General features: G+C 40.8%; 1 protein-coding gene across 1 annotated transcript in view; it reads left to right on the top strand.

Annotated features, from left to right (window-relative positions):
* Positions 1–732: 732 nt before the first annotated feature.
* LOC125452582 (glycoprotein endo-alpha-1,2-mannosidase-like) overlaps positions 733–15,024 on the top strand; it is a 32,654-nt gene continuing 18,362 nt past the window's right edge. Inside the window, exons 1-3 of the mRNA XM_048531186.2 lie at positions 733–810; positions 2,167–3,255; positions 8,451–8,560. Coding sequence (XP_048387143.1) covers positions 2,703–3,255; positions 8,451–8,560 — 663 coding nt within the window. The 5' untranslated portion in view covers positions 733–810; positions 2,167–2,702. The remainder of the gene's footprint in view (positions 811–2,166; positions 3,256–8,450; positions 8,561–15,024) is intronic.

The raw sequence follows: 15,024 nt of genomic DNA, 5'->3' as shown, positions 1-15,024 counted from the left end.
ATGCCTTGTAAATGAGGACAGGCTTCAAGCAGTCAGGAGGTGAGTTACTGGCTGCAGGATTCCTGACCTCTTACCTACTCTTGTTACCACAATATTAATAAGGCTCAGGATCAGTTCAGTTTCTGGTCAACGGTTGCCTCCAGGATTTAAAAAGTTACAGATTCAGCAATAATAATAGCGTTGAATGTACAGGGCTGCGATTAGATTCTCTCCTGTCATTTATCCCTGAATAACAGGTATTGTTGTATTTAGATTTAATAAGTGATAAAATGTGCCTTCTTCTCAACCAGTCTGTCTTCAACACAAACTCGAAGATACGGGCCTTAAATAAGAGGACAAAAGAGAGACCACATTCATCCCTTATGTAAAGTTATCAATGGAAATTAGAACGGAAAAAAAACATTCTTGAGGGGTCAAAATGAAAGCTAATAAAGTGATGGCCAAAGTCGCAATAAAAGACCTGCAACACCTTAGCAGGTTAGGTAGTATCCGTGGAGAGGCATGGAGTTAATATTCAGATGCAGTTTCCATTTGGGGTGCAGTCGGCAATCTGATTGCAATCTGACTGCAGAAAGTGTCCGGCTGATATTAACCAGTGCTGTGCAAATGAGCCAGCGCGCCACCTTGAGCATTGATTGACAGGTTGCCCGCTGCCACGGCACGTAGACACTTGGCGCGTTCCCGATCACTGCTTTCCGCTTCGGCGCGCATGACGCGTCAATGCACGGGGCGGGGCGCTTTCCGCCTGTGACGATGCTTCCGGCTGGAGTGTGAGCCTGGACCGTAAGATTGCCTCGCTAAGGAGAGGAGGTGAGGAGTCTGGGGCTTGCGGGGCGGGAGATGGGCTCTGTGTCCCACCATCACTTATCGCCCTGCCTTCACCACCCAGGATGGTCAAGCTGTGGAATTCACCGCCACAGTAGGCTGTCCCGGCTGGCTCACCTTCCCTTTTGAAAGTGTCCACTTAAGTTATGCCCTCCCTTATATTAGTGCATGTGGCATTAGTAAGATAGCCCCTGGAGTATTGTCCACAGTTGGTGCTGAGGAAGGGTCGCCAGACACGAAACGTTAGTTCTGTTTTCTTTTCTTCGCAGATGCTGTCAGACCTGCTGAGCTTTTCCAGCAACTTTTATTTTTGTTTCTGTTTTACAGCATCCGCAGTTCTTTCGGTTTTAGCTGTCTAACTTGAGGAAGGATGTAGTTGTACTGGAGGCAGTTCAGAGAACGTTCACAAGGTTGATTCCTGAGACGAAGTTTGTCTTATGTAGAGTGGTTGAGCAGTTTAAACCTATGAGGATCTAATTGAGTTCTAAATGGAGTTGGCAAATTACATGTAGAAAGGATTTTCCTTATGTGGGATAGTCTAGAATGAGAGGTCACAGTTTCTGAACATGTGGCAGCAGGTTTAAAACAGATGAAGAGAAATTACTTCTCTCAAAAGGTCATGAATCTGTTGAATTGAAAACCCCAGAGTGTGGTACTTGTAAAGATATTAAGTAAATTTAAGAGTTTTTAAAAATTTGTCATGCATTGAAGGTTTAATGGTAGAGGCAAAATGTGATCATCTGTGATAGTACCAGGTGGTGAATCAGGTCCAAGGAGCTGAATTGCTTACACCTGTCCCCAAGTTCTTGTGTTCTTATGTACTGGAAATTTACAACTTTCTTCTTGAAAGGTCTGTCTTTGGCTAAAGCTAGTTATTACTTGGCAAAAGTTAGTTATGTACTGATCCCATTTCCTCTTGAGCTGTTCCACAGTTACTTTGCTATGACTTCTTAACTCATTTTAATCTTTGCAATAGGTCTTGTTTCTTCTTCTTTAGATCTGAAGGCCTTGTCTATCCAAATGTAACTGGAAAGATTATCAATAACTTTATTTCACCTTGCCTGCTTTACTCAGTGCCACCTAGAATTATGTCTTTCTGTTTTCAAATTCTTTGTTTCAACCTTACTTCCCCTTCCTGTAGTTATCTGCTTTAAGGTGTTATTTTTACAGCCCCTCTCTGTTTGTGGTATTCATAACGGGCTGTGTTTTTGAAAAATAGTAAAACTTTTATTTTTTTCCCTGTAGATTAAATGTAAAGTTAGTTATTCTGTAGTTGAAAATGTTTGTTTAGGTAATGATTGGGAGCAGAAGTGAAAGTAAATCTGTTTTTCTTTATTCCAGGCCATAATTCCATTTACAGTTAACAAGTTTGTGCAAAAAAAACAAGCTATAATCTCCCTTCAAAAAATGGAAAATCAAGAGGTGTCCAATATGGAAGTTGCATCTATTACAACGAAGGAATTTTGAAGATGTAACTGATGATTACAATTACAATACACTGAGGATTGTTTTTAAAAACATTCAATAATTTGACTTCATCTAAGATAAAAAACAATGAGAAAAATATTGTGCAAATCCTTTTGAAGTTCTAGCTTTCTGAAAGCAGATAACTACCATTCTTAATTAACCTTTTTAGAAATGGAGAAACAGTAAGATGATTTATTATATCGCCTTTGATCAAGAAGAATTGTGTTGTCTTCTGATAAACTGTGGGAACCAGATATGCAGTAATAATATACCCAAGTGCCAAAATAAGGCTTAATCTCATTGGACTGAGATTTTCAGAGCAATGCTACATTTCTGTTAGTTTATAGTTCAAATTTCTTCCTTTATATACTACTGATCGATATAATCAGTATCTTTTAGAGTATGTCGTCATGGCTAGATTTCGCAGAAAAATGTGGATCACATTGCTGCTTTTTCTTTTATTTATTTTTGGTGTCATGATGGGCTTGAAGACCCTAAGACCTGAAGGAGCTGGTTTTGGAGATGGCATAGGACTGGAATTATTGCCACAACTTCGTCATCGAGCTGCTGTTGGTGAACATAGACCAGATCTTTCCAATATTGAAAAATCATCAGAAAGAAGAACTCCTCTTCCTGATGCAAAAATGAGTGAACATTTTGGTATGATGAAAAGAGCGCCCGTATCTGATGAAAACCTTGACCATTTTCCTCCAGTGAATTATGATTTGCATGCATTTTATTATTCATGGTATGGAAACCAACAGTTTGATGGTAAATACATACATTGGAATCACCCACTAGTTCCCCACTGGGACCCTAAAATAGCAAGCAGTTATCCTAAAGGAAGGCATATTCCTCCAGAAGACATTGGTGCCAGCTTCTATCCTGAGCTAGGAGCTTACAGTTCCAGGGATCCTGCAGTTATCAACGCGCACATGAGACAACTCCGGTCAGCTGCAATAGGTAACATTATTATTTCATTGAAATTAGCTTTGTTGAGTGTCACATCATATTTCTTTCCTTTTCCCTCCTTATCCGCCTCTCCCGCTACAATAAATATATTTGAATAAATATATTTCTGTATGTAAACAGTAGATTGAAGAAAGACCTATTAATCTCAGCAATGCAACTACAAATAATTGGAGAATACTGATCCAAAACATTGTTAAAATAATCTGATGGGCCAGCTTCTGAAGACCAAAGAATTGCACGAGTGGAAAGTACTGTAATTAGAAAAATTGTCAAAATTTATTCTGTTTTACATAAAAAGTGATCCATTGAATTTAACGCCCCCATCACTGAAAGGTCTGATATTTATCAAATTTTGATGAATGGTTATCAACCTAAAATATTAATTCTGATTCTGTCTCCCCAGGTGTTGCTTAACCTGCTGAGTGTTACAACAATTTCTGCCTTTTTTAGATTTTTTTGTATCTGCACTATTCTACTTTTTGATTTTTATTATTCTCTTGTGAAGTTCCTTGGGCTGTTGCATTAGAGTGAGCCTGTAAACTCCAAGCAAAGGGTTCTCATTTAATAAAAGGAGAGGAATGATTAATATTAAAAACAAATTTTGACATTGCTGTCAGGTACAAAGTGACCTTTCTTTTTGTGTGCTCCTGAATGGTAGCACTTCAATATCTATACGAATCAATACAATCTGTACAAAGGTGAGCCCTTTACTGAGGACTGAACGTTCATCCTCAGTAAGGGGGAGGTCTGGGGAGATAGGTGAAGACTCGACAGGGCTCAGTGTTGCTGTCTTCTTTAACCTTGAGCCTAACCCTCCCTCTACTGACCCCTTCTCCCACCTCCAATACAAGCCATTCTTTTGGACACCAATCCAAGGCTTTTTACCCTCCCTTGACCTCTTCATCTCCAACTACTGTCGAGACATCAATCACTTCACCCTGTCCCCCGCAGAATGTGCAGCCCTCCGCTCCAATCCCAACCTCACCATTACACCCATGTGGACAAGGGAGGCGCAGTTGCAGTATGGCACGCTGACCTCTATATCGCTGAGGCCAGGTGCCAACTCTCCGACACCACCTACCGCCCCCTGCTCATGACCCCACCCCCAAGTACCAAAACATCATCTCCCAAATCATCCACATCCACATCCTCATCACCTCGGGTGACTTCTCACCCACAGCCTCCAACCTCATTGTTCCCAACTCTGCACTGCCCACTTCTGTCTGCTTCCCAAAATCCACAAACCTGACTGTCCTGGTCGACCCATTGTCTCCGCCTGCTCCTGCCCCACCAAACCTATCTCCACCTATCTGGACTCCATTTTCTCCCCCTTGGGTCCAGGAACTCCCTACCTACGTCCGTGATACCACCCACGCCCTCCACCTCCTCCAGAACTTCCAACTTCCCGGTCCTCAACTCCTCACTTTCACCATAGACGTCCAGTCCCTGTACACCTGCATTCCCCTTGCAGGTGGCCCACTTCTACCTATTCCGCAGGCCTGACCCAATCCCCCTCCGCTGACACCCTCATCCGCTTAGCCGAACTCATCCTCATCCTCAACAACTTCTCTTTCAATTCCTCCCACTTCCTACAGACAAAGGGGGTGGCCATGGGTTCCGGCATAGGCCGAAGCTATGCCTGCCTCTTTGTAGGTTATGTGGAACAATTCCTCTTCTGTACCTACACTGGCCCTAAACCCCACTTCTTCCTCCGTTACGTTGATGACTATCAGCGCTGCCTTGTACTCCCACAAGGAGCTCGAACAGTTCCTCCACTTCACCAACACCTTCCACCCCAACCTTAAGTTTACCTGGACCATGTCTAACACCTCTCTCACCTTCCTAGACTTCTCTGTCTCCATCTCGGGCAACCACGTAGAAACCGATATCCATTTTAAGCCCACCGACTCCCGGAGCTATCCAGAATACGCCTTCTCCCACCCACCTTCCTGCAAAAATGCCATCCCCTATTCCCATTCCTTGTCTGCTTTCTGGAGGGACCACTCTGTCCGTGACCCCCTTGTCCACTCCACACTCCATTCCAGCACCATCACATCCAGCACTTTTTCCTGCAACTGCAGGAAGTGCTACACCTGCCCCCATATCTCCTCCCTCACCCCCAACCCAGGCCCGAAGAAGACTTTCCACATCAAGCAGATGCTCACCTGCACATCTGCTAATGTGATATATCGCATACACTGTGCCTGTTGTGGCCTCCTCGACATCGGGGAAACCAAGCAGAGGCCTTGGGGATGGCTTTGCAGAACGCCTCTGCTCGGTTCACAGTAAACAATTGCACCTCTTCCCCCTGCTGCATCCCAAAACCAGCCCAGCTCATCCCCGCTTCCCTAACCTGTCCGTCCTCTCAACTGTGCCCTCCTTCCACCTCAAGCCGCACCCTCATTTCCTACCTGCTAACTTCATCTGACCTCCTTGACCTGTCTGTCCTCCCTAGACTGACCTATCTCCTCCCGACCTCACCACCTACACTCACCTTTACTGGCTCCATCCCTGCCTCTTTGACTTGTCTGTCTCACCACCTATCTTCTCTATCCATTTTCACTCCACCTCCCCCTTTTCTGAGGAAGTGTCTCGGCCCAAAACATCAGCCTTCTGCTCTTTTGACGCTGCTTGGCCTGCTGTGTTCATCCAGCTCTATACCTTGTGTCTTTCTGGTTTGTAAGGCTTGGCTGCTTTTTTTTTGGACAAACTTAGAACATCCCCCAGGATCATTATTTAGCTTGTATGGCTTATGGAAACATGAGAACATAATAATTCATTTCACTGAGCAGGGAATTGTGAACTACCTGTGAACAAATTTGTTTTCATGAGCTGGTCAAGTCTGTAGCAGCTCATTCCTCAGTGCTGTTTTTAACACCAATCTGCTGACTATAACAGTTAATTAAAATGTTTTGTTCAGGAAAAAAAGTAAACTACCCTGAATTAATCCATTGAAATAAAAGCAGTGCAAGAAAACTCGCATGTCAAGAAGTGAGGTTGCGAGAAAACGGGGAATTACAGACCAGTGAGTCCCTCATCACTAATAGGGAAGCTACTGGAGAAAGTTCTGAAGGGGAGAACTCATTCCGGTTGGTGAGACAGGGAGGGTCAGCATGGCTTTGTCAGAAGGAGGTCATGCCTCACAAATTTGATTGAAATTTTGAAGGAGATGACTAAACGTGTAGATGGGGGTAGTGAGGCAGATGTAGTTGAAATGGATTACCATAAAGCTTTTGACAAGATTCCAAATAGGAGACACAGAGAATGTAGAAGCACATATGATCTGGGGTAACTTGGCAAGTTGGATCTACAGTTGGCTTAGTGACAGAAGACAGAGGGTTCAGGTGGAAGGCTGTTTGTTTGATTGGCATCTGGTATCCAGTGGCTTATCACAGGAATCTGAGCTGGCTCCTTTGTTAATGTATATATCACGAGCAATAGTATAGAACAGAATTGGGGGCAGAGAGAAATGAGGTGATAACTTGGTGGATGCCACAAAGATTGGCCAAGTGATTGACAGAGAGGAAGAAGGCCTTGGGTCACAAGAGGGCATAGAAGATTGACTAGATGGGCAGATTGTTGACAAATGGAATTTAACCCTGAAAGTGTAGGATGATGTGGTTGGGAAGAAGTTACAAGACGAGGGAGTATTCAGTGAATGGCAGGACACTGAGAAGCTCAGAGGAATCTTGGGGACTTGTTTATGAATCTCTGAAGCAGATGTGCTAATAGGATAGTTACGGCAAATACTGTCAGTTGTGCAGTAGGTTATAAGAGCAGAGAGGTTATGTTGGATCTGTACAAAACTTTGATTAGGCCACAGCTGAAGTACTGTTTGCAGTCCTGATTACTGCACTGTTGGAAAAATATGTTCTCACTGGAAGGCATCCAGAGGAAATTAACAGGATATTGTCTAGGATGGAGTATTTTAACTATGAAGGGAGACTGCAAAGTTAGGATTGTTTTCTTCAGAGCAGAGAAGGCTGAGAAGGAATTTGATTGAGGTGTACAGACAGCTTCCAGTTTGCAAATGCTCATTCTTAGAGCGAGATCCCATATCGGGGGCATTAATATTAATTTTGAAGATCCAACAATTGAACATTTCATTGTATGTACAAAAGCCCCGTTTCTGAAGAAGGGTCCCGACCCGAAACGCCAACTTTCCTGCTGCTCTGATGCTGCCTGCCCTGCTGTATTCCTCCAGCTCCAAGCTCTGTTGTCTCTATTTTATGTGGTCCTGCTTGTGCTCCCACTTGCATAAAAATCAATTTGAGTGTTCTCGTGAACGGAACCTGTTAACAACCGAGGAACTGCCTGTACAAGATGTTTCCCTTTGTTCAACAGTCATAATAAAAGGGTGAAAGGCAGGGGGTAGAGGGGATTTGAGGAAAACCTTCTCATCCAAAGGGTGTTTGAAATCCGGAATGCTGGTGTGGGAGGATAATTGAGGCAGAAAATTCTGAACCTTTTAAAAATTACGTGGATGAGTATTCAATATCATAACATTCAAGGCTATGGGCCAAATACTGAAATGTGGAAGTAGTGTAGATTTTGAGTAGTTTTGTTATCCATCAACAATGCAAAAAGGGCCTCTTCTGTACTGCATGTTTCTCTGATAGAAGGCATAAGTTTGAATCATGGAATTTTTAATTCCGTGTACGCTATTGGCATCAGTTGATGGACTGTTGCGGATGCGATGGTTGCTTTAATATCTAGATTTATGAAATTGTTCAATGCTGGTGACAGCTTTGAAGGTGGGAGAGAGATTAAATTCCCAATTGAGAGTCCCTATTTTTCTCATTTCTGATCAAACTGAAAACTTAAAGACTTTGTCAAGGAAACCTAATTTGAACTTGGTTATTTTTATTTTTAAAGAAACCAATCCATTGCAGAAGATCAGAGCCAGATAACCAAGTTCCATAGTGATCTTAGAGGGTTGAGCTCCTTTTTTGTTAGAGAAAAGGTGGTTGAGCAGATTTCAGACTCGGACATTTTAAATGATAAGACATAGGTAAAGACCCGAAAGTGCTTGATTACACATAAATTTAAATGTGTATCTATCAAATCCAGTAGACTGAACCATGTATTCTTTGTTATATGCTAACATCATGGAATGTGTTGACAATACCCCAACTGTAACTATAAGGGCTATACTGTTAAAACATGTCTATTCACTGTAACTGCAGGTGTGTTAGCTTTGTCCTGGTATCCACCTGGTTTGTCAGACGAGAATGGTGAACCTGCAGAAGATCTAGTACCAGTCATTTTGGAAGCTGCAAATAAATATCAATTAAAGGTATTTTTAAAATTTATTTTTTCCAAGTGAAGTTTCTAATAGGAATAAACTATTTTTACTGAACTTTCTGGATCCAATGTCATACAGAGGTAACAATAAGCTGAAGTGAAGGTGCACAATGATATAACCTAATGTTCGGTTGGTCAATGCTGATCTATAAAAGCTGGAGACACATACCTGCAGATAGCAGTGTAGGTGAGTGTACCATTTATGTTCACATCAGTTGCATTTATGATCTCATACCATAGTTACTCTAGAAAAAGCTGCAGTGCAAACAGCTGCTGCCAACTTTGTGTGAGATTGTTTTGTTTAGTTACTAATAAAAGGCTACAGACATGGGGGGGGAAAAAAAATTGTGGAAAATTCAGTTGAAAGCTACACAAATTGTTCTTCCCTTGAATGCTGAGTGGTGTATCCGTGCAAAATTTGTGTTTTTGAGACCTTTAATCCCAATGGATTCCTTGGTTGATCCTGTCATTTAGTTGTATTTCTACTCATTGATAACAGTTTGTGTCTTGACTTATTCTGTTTCAGCTTATTGTATTTGAGAGAAAGGAAGCTGTGTCTTGATTCTCTGTATGGTGATGTTGCACTGCATATCCTTGTGTATGTGTGCTTGTTGCTACTTCTGGTGGTAGTGTTCACAATAAACACAGCCTTTACCCTATGTAAGGTATTTGTGGGTAACACGATCATAACAAATTTAAGTAGTTTCCAGGCAATCAAACTTTTCTGTAATAAATAGTGGTTTCCAATTTTCTTTTGAGTTAAAATGATTACATATCCAGCAAAAACTTGCACTTTTGTTGATAAATATGATCCGTAAGCAGTTTAGAGGTGTGGGGAAAACAGTTGCAGAAGGAAAAGGATTGTGAAAATATGGTTTCTTGGACACAGGGTGATTGTGAGTGTGAAAGAGAAGCATCTGCATGTTGACTTTGGATATTTAACTGTGGACCCCAGTGAGTACAATTCCTTGGAGTAATTCATTGGGTAAGGGTTATTGGGGTAGGTAGTTACGTAACTTTTTAAAAATGTAGTTGAAAAGGTGAGGACGGCTAAAGCATTGTTGCAATAAATATGTTGTGACTTTGGTTGCTGTTGAAAGGATATGGGGTTGTAGTTGGGTAGGGATTACGTAAAAAAAATCAGATTGGAGAGATCCAAACAAGAGACTAGGGAAGATTGAGCCACAGATCTGGAAGTATTTTAGTTAATGGACATGAGGATAAAAGAGGACATTGTGTTGGTAATTATTTAGAATACTGCATTTTCTTTGAAGTTCTCTATTTACTGCTCTTTGCCCATGGATCTGTGCATTTAATTTTCAAATATATATTTACTTACTTTCAGAAAGTTACTATTTAATTTGTTTTTACACTAATTATAGTAACTAGGTGTAGTAAAATCAGGAAATAATCTCATTCCAAATCCTGATAGTCTATTTATACCAGTTAAATGTGGTTAATTTGGTTCATAAAGGAGGATTTAATTTCATTTTAATCCAAACTAGCCCAGCAGAAAGCAGTGATAAGAAAAATTAAACTAAGTTTCTTCTTTTTACATTGAAAGCACTTAAATGAATTATTGGTAGCCTTTCAGGTTTTTGTCCAATACCTGTTTTCTTATGAATGGAACTTGCAGTTCCTGTGAACAGACCATGTTTCTTTGGAGGCTAAAACCTGCTTGTGTTGCCATATGTGTATCTGCCATGAGCAAAATGCTTAGGCAGAATTCAATGCAAAATGGTCATCAGTTTATGATTGATTATTAGGCAGTGTCTTTTTCACTTATTTTCATACAATTTTGACAAGATGTTTTCCGTTTTAGTTGTGTATAATAGCAAAGGTCTTGATGAGTGGTGGGGGAAAAGAACTGTGCGTCTTCCTATTGGTAATATTTGTGATCAATAATAAATTATGTTCCCTTGGGTGGACTTGGGAAATTTCAGTTGCTGTTGTTTCCTTTATCGTTTGAGTTAACCGGTGTAATGTGAACATGACTAGTTAAGCCAGTATTTATTACTGGTCCCTAGTTGCCCTTGAGAATGTAGCAATATGCTACCTTCTTGAACTGTAGGTGAAGAATACCAGATTTTAATAGAGTGAATGGTTGAAGGAATGAATTGCTTATTATTTTCAAAGCAGCAGCCTCTCTCTGTAAAATGTACAAAGTAGAACATACTGCCAACGATTTGTCGGGAATTGTTACCCTTGTGTTAATTTCTGAAAGTCTGCTTCTTTTAATACATTACTTCTTCTAAAACAAATACTGTCTGAATTTTTTGGGTTGCAAATCAGAGTTGTTATTTTAGAGTAATGATAATGGGGACGAGAGAACTAATTCAGCTCAGTTCGTTCTACCATTTTAACATTAGTTAACCTTTGAAGACAATTCACTAACAAACTGCAACAAGTTCTTCGGTTATACATTTTTGGAATGGCTTTTGAGAAATTTATTTGAAAATGAGAAAAGAAACATGCGTGCAACGTGAGGCAGTTTTATTGTCATTGTTTAAAGTTAAATGGCATATCAATGACTTTTAGTTGTCCAGTTTTATTTTAATTTTATGGTTTGCAAATTTAAAGCCATTTCTCAATCAGAGAATAAAGGCTGGTGACTGGTTCCATTCAGCATGTGATTGTAGAATAACATTGTAGTAAAAAGCCAGCCCAGAGCCCAAGTGGGCAGTTTGAAACAAAGTAATTTTCTAGAACATCTAGGCAAGATTAATTTCATGGGTTTCTGAGATGTGCATTTGAACTAGGTTAGTATGACTGATTTTTCAATGCCATTTTTTGGTATAATAGGTCAAATTTATGAATTTTTGATATAGCAAATCTGTTTATTGTGCTGTGCTGTCATTGTTCTCTGAAAAAGTTCTATTCTCCAAAATGTAAATAACTTAGTGACCAGATACATGTGCTGGAGCTGAAGGCCACAATGAAGCTAATGATGGCTTGGATCTTGCAGGAGTGAGTCATTTCTAGGCATGCCATTAACTAGACATGTTTTAGGTATTTCAAGAAAAAGATTGCCCACAAAGTTTACTGAAGAATGAACTAATAACTGTATGGCAGGAGCAACAGCCCATCTGAGAACTGTGACTGTTATCTCCACTTTAAAGGAAAGTGTGCCAGACAAGTTCAGTGCTAGTAGGAACTGCAGATGCTGGAAGGCCTGAGATAACAAGGTGTAGAGTTGGATGAACACAGCAGGCCAAGCAGCATCAGAGGTGCAGGCAGTACGTGCAAGGCGCAATTCTTATGGATGATAAGACAATACAGCATCAATGGGCTGCACAAGAAATATCTTCAGAAGTGAAGAACACCTTCCTTGCTCTTGATACCAGCAAAGTCCTTTATTTGAAGCAATGTATGCAAAAACTAGCTGATGCCATTGATTCAGTCGGGGACATTTAATAGAGGTGGATCTTCAGCTAACTTAAGGGGATTATTCCTTTGAGATCCAAACCTCCTCCAACAAAAGCAACAATGCTGTACAAGTGCCATCTGCTGCAACATTTTGAATAATGTCCAGCTCTTAAAAACTGAAAGAACTGTGGATGCTGTAAGCCTGGAATAAAAACAGAGGTTGCTAGATAAGCTCAGCAGGTCTGGCAGCGTCTGTGAAGAATAAAATCAGAGTTAACGCTTCGGGTCCAGTGACCCTTCGTCAGAACAGTATTGCTTACTGGGAGTTTTGCCTCCTCTCCTGGCTGAACCTCTAACCAGGGATCCTCTTTCAGATTCTCATTTTCTGTACAGTCTTTAAACTCATTTCACTGCAGCTTCTGTACTCCTTCCCAGCATTATAACACTGAAACAGACAGACAGCCATACCAAAATCTTTTGCCTGTATTTTCAACACAGTTAAAAATTCAAACACAGTGATCCTCAAAATTGCCCACTGCTTCCCAATCAGATTTTTAAACTAACCAATACCAGACTTTGGTGAGTGGTACTGGTTATTGACAAACTTACAGTTTAACCAAGAGAATTGACAATTTATTAATAATTCAGTGGGTTCAGCGGAGAAAAGTTGAGCAATAAGGTAGTCTATTCAGTGTCTATGATTTAAATCAAATCTTCTTTGATTCTAGCCGCCACTCTCTCTCAAATGGACACAGTTAGGCTTTTAAAAAAAGAGATCGAACTGGCCAATTCAGATGAGCACAGTCTACGATCTGTAACATCACAGGCACACAGCATTATTTCTTGCCGTGGTTTCTGACAACACCATTCAATTCAAACATCATCCAGTAGGCATCGAGAAATAGAATGTAAATCCTTACACTGTGGAATCAGACCATTTGGCACATCGAGTCCACATCAACTCTCTGAACAGCATGCCACCTCAACCCATACCTTCTACACTATCCCTGTAATCCTGCATTTCCCATGGCTAACCCACCTAACCTGCATGTCCCTGGACACCATGAGCAAGTTAGCGTGTCCAACCCACCCAACCTGCACATCTTTGGACTGTGGGAGGAAACTGGAGCACCCGGAAGAAACCCATGCAGACATGGCGAAAACATGCAAACTCCACACAGTCACCCAAGGATGGTATCAAACCTAGTTCCCTGGTGCGGTGAGGCAGAAGTGCTAACCTCTGAGCCACTGTGTCACCCTAACTACTAACTGAAATTCTATTTTTGGTACCTTTTGAATAATTGGTCATCCTCCGATTATCAATCAAAGCTCCTTGTAGCTTTTGCAGCTACAATCCTTCTGACTTAAACACAATTCAAGACCCATTTCAAACTTTGGTTTCTCTTTCTGTTTCTTTTCAACACTATGCTGTGAGGCCCCTGTTAATTTTCAAACATCTGCCATCTGTTTGAATATAATGTACCTCCAGAACTGAAACATCTGAAGCGCTCTTTGAACAAGAATCAAATCGCAATTAACTTGTAGGTCTGGCCTCAAAAGCAAACATCAGCTTATTTTTGTTTTAAAGGAAATATGCTCGTAAATCCAAAGGTTACTTACCCCACTCAGCTCCTAGATCTTAGCTCCAAACCAAAAATCATAATTAACAAAATAATGAGAATCTTTATTGTTGGTTTTTCCACAAGCTCCTGGCACCTGTTCATTTGGTCAAGCATTTGTTGCTGCTGACTGTCTGTATAAGTAGCTTTTAAAATTCTGAAATCTTTTACAGCGCTTAAACTCATTTGGTAGTTCAGAAATTTATTCTCGTACATCCAGTGGGTTTCTTCACCATTGAACCTTCTGTTACTAAACATTGAAACCCAGCATAGCCCACCATGCAGTATTTATGGGTCGAAGGACATTTTCCACTACTTGTTGTTCTTCCTTGATTGTGCCTCAGGGACTGTTTGGTTTCTAGTGATAGGAGCAACCACTAGTGAGTCTTAACACGATGTAACTTATTACATGGTAGCAATTACATATTAGTTACCTTAGTTAGGCATTGTTTCTCAGACTGCTGGAAGACATAGATGACACATGTCTCATTCCAGATCCAGAGTTATTTTCTCAGTTCAGCAGTTTCCAAAGTCAACCCTTTTGGAATTAAAAAATAGAACTTTACATAACCACTTTCACATTTTGAAACTAATACTAAGCTGCTGCTTGACTGGGTCTTTTAGTTCTACAGGCCAGTTTCTCCAGATAAACTCAAGTGCAGTGAGCAGTTAAGATCTCAGGTAATAAATTTATACAGACCAATTGATGATTACAACAGGGGGACAGATCTAGATCAAAGGGAATGTGTTAAAGATTCAAGATTTTTTTTATGGAACTTACTTTAAATATCAGTCTATAACATAAATGCATTTAGACAGAGGCTAGGTTATCCTTCCTATAGGGGAGAAAAATACATCTCAAGTTGATGGGGGTTATCTGTGTGTTGGAATGGGAGGTTGACTAGTATGGAACGTAACACCAGCATAGGCCAATTGGCTTCATTCTGTGTCCTAGTCACTAATAACATGCTGTTCGCTCTTGGAGAGAAATTAGGATTCAATTAGGCCCCTTCGGAGAAACCTAGACACAGGGTTCTCGAACAGTACATGTGGGAAACTTGTAAAAAGAAAAGTAACGATGGGTGGAGATTTGTGTCAGGACTCGGGGTGTGTAGAAAGAGATCATAGGGGAAGGGATAGATGGTAATTGGAATTCAGATGATTGGAGATGGTGTGACAAGACTGGATTCACTCTTGGTTGGGGTTTGCACAGATAGTAGTAGTACAGATGAGTCGACACTCCAGCAACGCAGCACTCCTGTAATACTGCACTAGGAGTGCTAATTTTCAGATGAGTATTTAAATCTAAGCACACAGTTATCTTCTGATTAAAGCCAAGGGGGATCTGCCAATTGTGTATGTCAGTTTTATACCTCATGCCGCATCTATTCGTTATCACTTGGTTTGTTGGTCCTTGTATATACCATTTGCTGCCACATTTCCTACTATAGAACAGTGACTATGCTTTTCA

This window comes from Stegostoma tigrinum, chromosome 4 (assembly GCF_030684315.1).
Source record: "Stegostoma tigrinum isolate sSteTig4 chromosome 4, sSteTig4.hap1, whole genome shotgun sequence".
In the NCBI taxonomy this organism is placed as follows: domain Eukaryota; kingdom Metazoa; phylum Chordata; class Chondrichthyes; order Orectolobiformes; family Stegostomatidae; genus Stegostoma; species Stegostoma tigrinum.
The sequence above is the reverse complement of the archived record's forward strand: the minus strand, read 5'-3'. Positions and strand labels throughout refer to the sequence as shown.